At 38.5% G+C, this 4,859-nt stretch overlaps 1 protein-coding gene across 4 annotated transcripts in view; it reads right to left on the minus strand.

The window, feature by feature from the left end:
- aff1 (AF4/FMR2 family, member 1) overlaps window positions 1-4,859 on the minus strand; it is a 17,355-nt gene that overhangs the window by 3,120 nt on the left and 9,376 nt on the right. For 3 of the 4 annotated variants that reach the window (XM_024299076.1, XM_024299079.1, XM_024299075.1), the window contains exons 8-16: window positions 4,260-4,320; window positions 3,909-4,050; window positions 2,506-3,420; window positions 2,359-2,435; window positions 2,073-2,271; window positions 1,909-2,000; window positions 649-712; window positions 438-574; window positions 268-339 (exon numbers count right to left, since the gene is read on the minus strand). In XM_024299076.1, coding sequence (XP_024154844.1) covers window positions 268-339; window positions 438-574; window positions 649-712; window positions 1,909-2,000; window positions 2,073-2,271; window positions 2,359-2,435; window positions 2,506-3,420; window positions 3,909-4,050; window positions 4,260-4,320 — 1,759 coding nt within the window. The remainder of the gene's footprint in view (window positions 1-267; window positions 340-437; window positions 575-648; window positions 713-1,908; window positions 2,001-2,072; window positions 2,272-2,358; window positions 2,436-2,505; window positions 3,421-3,908; window positions 4,051-4,259; window positions 4,321-4,859) is intronic. The other variant, XM_024299078.1, reaches the window with a different exon arrangement.

The following is a 4,859-nucleotide window of genomic DNA, read 5'->3' on the forward strand; positions in this document are numbered from 1 at the left end:
TTGTTGGTCACGTGATTCATTTAATTTAAAAAAGTGCTTCAACTGGAGTTTTGTGAAAATGTTAATTTTAATACGCCCCCATTTTTTTTTTAGATAAATTACAGTTTTTTTCTTAATTGTCGTTTCTATTAGACACATTTATTATTGCAAATCCAATTTGCACAACTTCCTAGTTAACGAAAACACAGCTAATGGCCTATGGCGACAGTAATCAACCAAATTTAAATTTTAATGTAAATTAAGCTAAAAACTAAAGGAGAATCTCACCACAAAACCAAGAAATCAATTTCAGATGGTGGAGTGGAGGCGTCCACTGGGTTTTTAAGTTTCACCACATATCTGTGAGAATGAAGAACAGTGGAGGTTGGGGAAAAAAAACAAACTCAAACATGAAAGAATTTGCTTTAAAAAATTAACAAAACTAAATCAGTTCTTACTTGAGAAGCTCCACCGTCTCTGCAAACATGGTGTAGGAAGACATGGAAATATGTGGGACTTTCTCCATGGCGATGCCACTCTCAACAAAGAACATGGCGGCCTCCATGTAGTTCAAGGCCTTACTGACCTTATCAGTCTGAGGAAACAAAAACAGACTTTCAATAATTGGTCTGAAATGATCGTCATAAGTGTATTTTCATAAAAAAGTACCTCTGCGTCTGCTTTGTGCTTTAATCTCTTGGCCTCTTTTATGTAGTGATCTACTGGATGCTGTCTGCAGGGGCAGCAACAACACAGCATGAGGTCAAATTTGTTACTACTGGTTTAAAAACAGAATGCTACAAACTTGGTGATAATTTGAAACATTTGAATCCAAGAAACACAGTAAGACTTCTAATTATGCTTGGAATGATAGAGATCTTGATGAAAACAAACAGAGGGTGAAAGATTTAAGAAGTTCAGGGTCAGGCAGCCTCACAAAAAAGATAATAATTACAATTTAACCCTTTAAAACCTGAGATGTTGTCAGTGAAATGTTTTTTAACATATCGTAACTCTTCAACTGTTTATGCAATTAACATTAATCAGCTGATTCCGAATGATTTGGAGAAAAGCAACTTTTTATGTCGGCATTCCAAAGTAAAGTGTTGCATAATGGCGAAAAGCTGCTTTTCTCAGCTTCAGGATCCAATGGAATTACTGGAAAACAGTTGAAGAGTTACGGTGGTCGAAAGAATGTGAACACTGGAGCTAAAGCTCTGATGTCTGAGGGTTAAATCATTAAGGTGCATTTACATCGAACGCGATTTGAACGACAGGTGTGCATGACCTGCCCCTCTTTAGCTGCGCTGTGAATTTACTGCTCGCCGCCTGTCAATAAAAGCGTTCCTGAGCTACCGCTGAGTGTGGGAGGAGCTACCAGCTCATGTTTTTCAGCCTGATATGGAGCAATGTCTGTGTATACGTCACTTAAAAATATATGGAAGTTAAGCTGCTGCTAGAACTCCAGGCCACGCCTATCGCTCACATCGCACCGCAAGACTTCAAATCGCGGCGTGAATCTCTTTTGGTGTGAATGCACCTTTAGGTAGATGTATAAAAGGAAGTTGGCGTTTGAATAAAACACTTCGGCATTACTTCACTACTTAGAAATCTATATAGTGCGTTCACTATTTTGTAGATCTGTCTGAATCAAAATCAAAGAGATTTCCCAGAAGTCTCTGCAGAAAACCAGAGTCCATCAATGGATTGGCGGATATAGACCATAATGCAACAAGACTTTTCATGTGAAAAAAATCTGTTTTAATTAAGTTTTATTATTCCCATCCAACTTTTTATCGTCAGCAAACAGTGGATTCATAAATAGTCTTTGTAAAATATTTATATTTATTAAGTTTTTACTTTGAGGGAAAATTGGTGGGGCTGTGGTGTCAGAATCGCACTAAAATCCACAAAATTAAATTAAACTACCTGATATCTAATCTTAATAAGGGCCGTTTGGTCAAAGTTTCCTTGTGGCGTGGTGAACCCAGTGAACCAGCGGTGCTCTTCTTTGTTGGTTTCTACAGAGATTGAAGAACAGACATTTGGTTAAAACTGGCTTTCAGGCAAAAAGATCAAATCTTCACAGTTACCTTGTCATGGTGCAGATGCTGTGCGTCCTCTTTACTGCTCTTCTTGAGCTTTTTCTTTCCTGACTCCGTGCTGGATTTGTGCAATTTGTGGAAGGATTTGCTTCCTAACTTCAAGACCTCTGGAGGCTCTTTGGATGTGGCGGGCTCATGAAGTTTCTTCAACTTTTGCTTTTGGATTTCAGTCAGATTCTTGAAACTTCTGTTCAAGATAAAAAAAAAATATAGGAAGAGTGATCAAACTGATATTGATTACAATTTTAAAATGTATTCCTCTGTAGTGACGTACTCCAATTTCACAGAAGAGGTGAGCTTTTTTTCTGCCTTCAGTCTTTTTTTTGGAAGACTCTTGGTTTCCTCTCCAGCCTAAAAGAAGACGTGTAACATTCAGATAAAAATGAGCTTTTCTGCACTTATATAGGGTCTCATTCCTTACTTTCTGCAGCTTTTTGCAGCTTCTGTTGTCTTTAGGCACTTTAGAAATGGCGCTGCTCTCCTCTCGTTCTATCACTAGTGCAGGTCTCTTCATATTGGTGGAAATGCCTCCATGACTGCTGACGGTTTGAGGGGTCCTTGATAGCAGATGAAGGTCTATTTTTACCAGCAGGGATTTGGGAGGATGCTCCACAGCATCCCATGGAGAAGTCTTCTCATGGAGGAGTGACTTGTGAGGCAGCTTTGTGCCACTCTGACATATTTCCGTCTTGGGTTTGCTTTGGATTGGAGGAACAGGAAGCAGGTTGTGATTTTGGTCAGGATTTTGGGAAAAACAAGAACAGGAGTTTGGATTAAGACCTCCACATGATATACAATGACTGGTCACCACAAGTGGAACATCCAATCCTGACTTCTGTTCATCCTTTTTTGAGTGTTTAGTCCTTTTTTTGTCCCTTTTAGAGCCACTGCTGTCCTTCTTAGAACATCCTAATTTCGTCTTTACATTGGGTTTCCCTGTGAAACAGGAGTCCTTTGTTTGAGTGTTCAAAACGTCCACACTTTTAGCATCGGACGTTGCTGCAGCGTGATCCAGGAAGCGAGCTTGTATCGAATGCTTCTTGGAAGTTTTACAGTTCCTTGAACTCCCTGGAAGAGAGTTTTTGCTGCTCTGCGGACGACACCGGTTATTCTGGAGGCTTTCATGGCAACGAACGACCGGGTTATCGGGGAACTCTTTATGGTGAGATGAAAGCTCCTCTATCTTATTCCTGGAGTTCTGAGAAAGCAGGTTGTGAGAGGGGCTCTGGGAGACTAGCGGGTCACCGTGACCCTCGCTGCTGGAGTTTTGTTGGCTGGATCGGATCCAGTTCCCCAGCTGCCAATTAGTAAGGCTTGCTCCTGGAGGCTCAGGCTGCTGAAAGAGAGGGAGATGATTTTCTAAATGAAGCGTGACTTGGATAACTTAAACTACGGAAGCCGAAAATGGAATACCCTACTTTTGATTTTTGACGATTTTCTTGTGATAACGACAGGGGGGGGGTGCATGAGATGGAATTAATGCGTTTGAGGAAAGTAGCTCCACTCTAAAATCAAAAACTGACTAAAAAGACAATGTTTGGGGAGCATTTCTTTGACATTGTTGAGAGTTAATTGTATAAGCCGTGCAGTGTTGGTTACGGTCTACAGTAGCAACAAAATAAAGAGACGTCCAAGTGTGGGAAAGAGAGAGAGGGAATGCTACAGGATATCCTTTGTTATCTCATTTTCTTGACAAGATGAAATTAGCTTTCTTGTGATAACGAAATAGTAGATGTTGTTATCACAAGAAAACTGTCAAAAAAAAAAAAGTAGGATAAGCTGTTTTTGGATTCCGAAGAGGAAAAAATAAAATTAAGAAGTTACCCCAGCTGCCACTGAGCTGTTCTTTGTCTGTTGTGCAGACTCCTCTGTGGTGCTTTCACTGTCCGACTCAGACGCTGGGCTGCACTCAGAGTCGCTGGAGCTCGTCGTCTCCACACCACTAGAACGCAACGCTTCAAATGACCTAGTACCAATGTGATAGTGACATGGTAAAATAGGTATACTGTGTGCAATGTTTACATCATCTGCTTATTGGACATATAAAATAATACTAGTCTACATCCAACTACTGTAAATGTTTTTTCAGCTACTCACTCTGACAGTAAAAGTAAAGTTATTTAATCATTATTCTAAATATGTAGATATAATATCCATGATCAAATGAGCACTTACACTGAGCACGGCTGCTCTTGGATGAGTTGAGGTGGATCTATAGAAGAGGAGTGATGATGTTCTTCAAAAAAAAGGACAAACTAAAGATCAGTATAAAGCCACCTGATTTTACTAAATTAGAACATTTTGAATGAATGTCTCTTAAAGAAAATCTAGCCAAAATAAATATTAAAAAAACACTTGAAAAATAAAATATTTAAAAAACAAATTGGCGTTGAAAAGGCTTTATAAACATTTTTAATCTGAGCTGCTGCCACAAAAAATTAAACAAATTATGTTCTTAAACATGCTTTACTGTGGTCAAAGGCCAAAGCCTGGAATAACAAATGGATGAATTAAAATTAAATTAACCAGTTTAGGGAACAACTAACAAAAAATAGCATCAAACAAGCAACAACGAAGCATATTAAAAATCATGCAAATGTCAGTTAAGCAAAGGAGTTAACAAGCAGATTTTCATTAACGGTAATTTTTTTTTTAACATTTTAAAGGATTACCCACCAGAATGTAAAGCTGTAAAGTGACTAAATTTAAGAATTTAAAAATTGTAGCTGATAAATACATAAAAGCAAGACAATAACAATATTTTTTTCTATATTT

This window comes from Oryzias melastigma, linkage group LG12, assembly GCF_002922805.2.
Source record: "Oryzias melastigma strain HK-1 linkage group LG12, ASM292280v2, whole genome shotgun sequence".
In the NCBI taxonomy this organism is placed as follows: domain Eukaryota; kingdom Metazoa; phylum Chordata; class Actinopteri; order Beloniformes; family Adrianichthyidae; genus Oryzias; species Oryzias melastigma.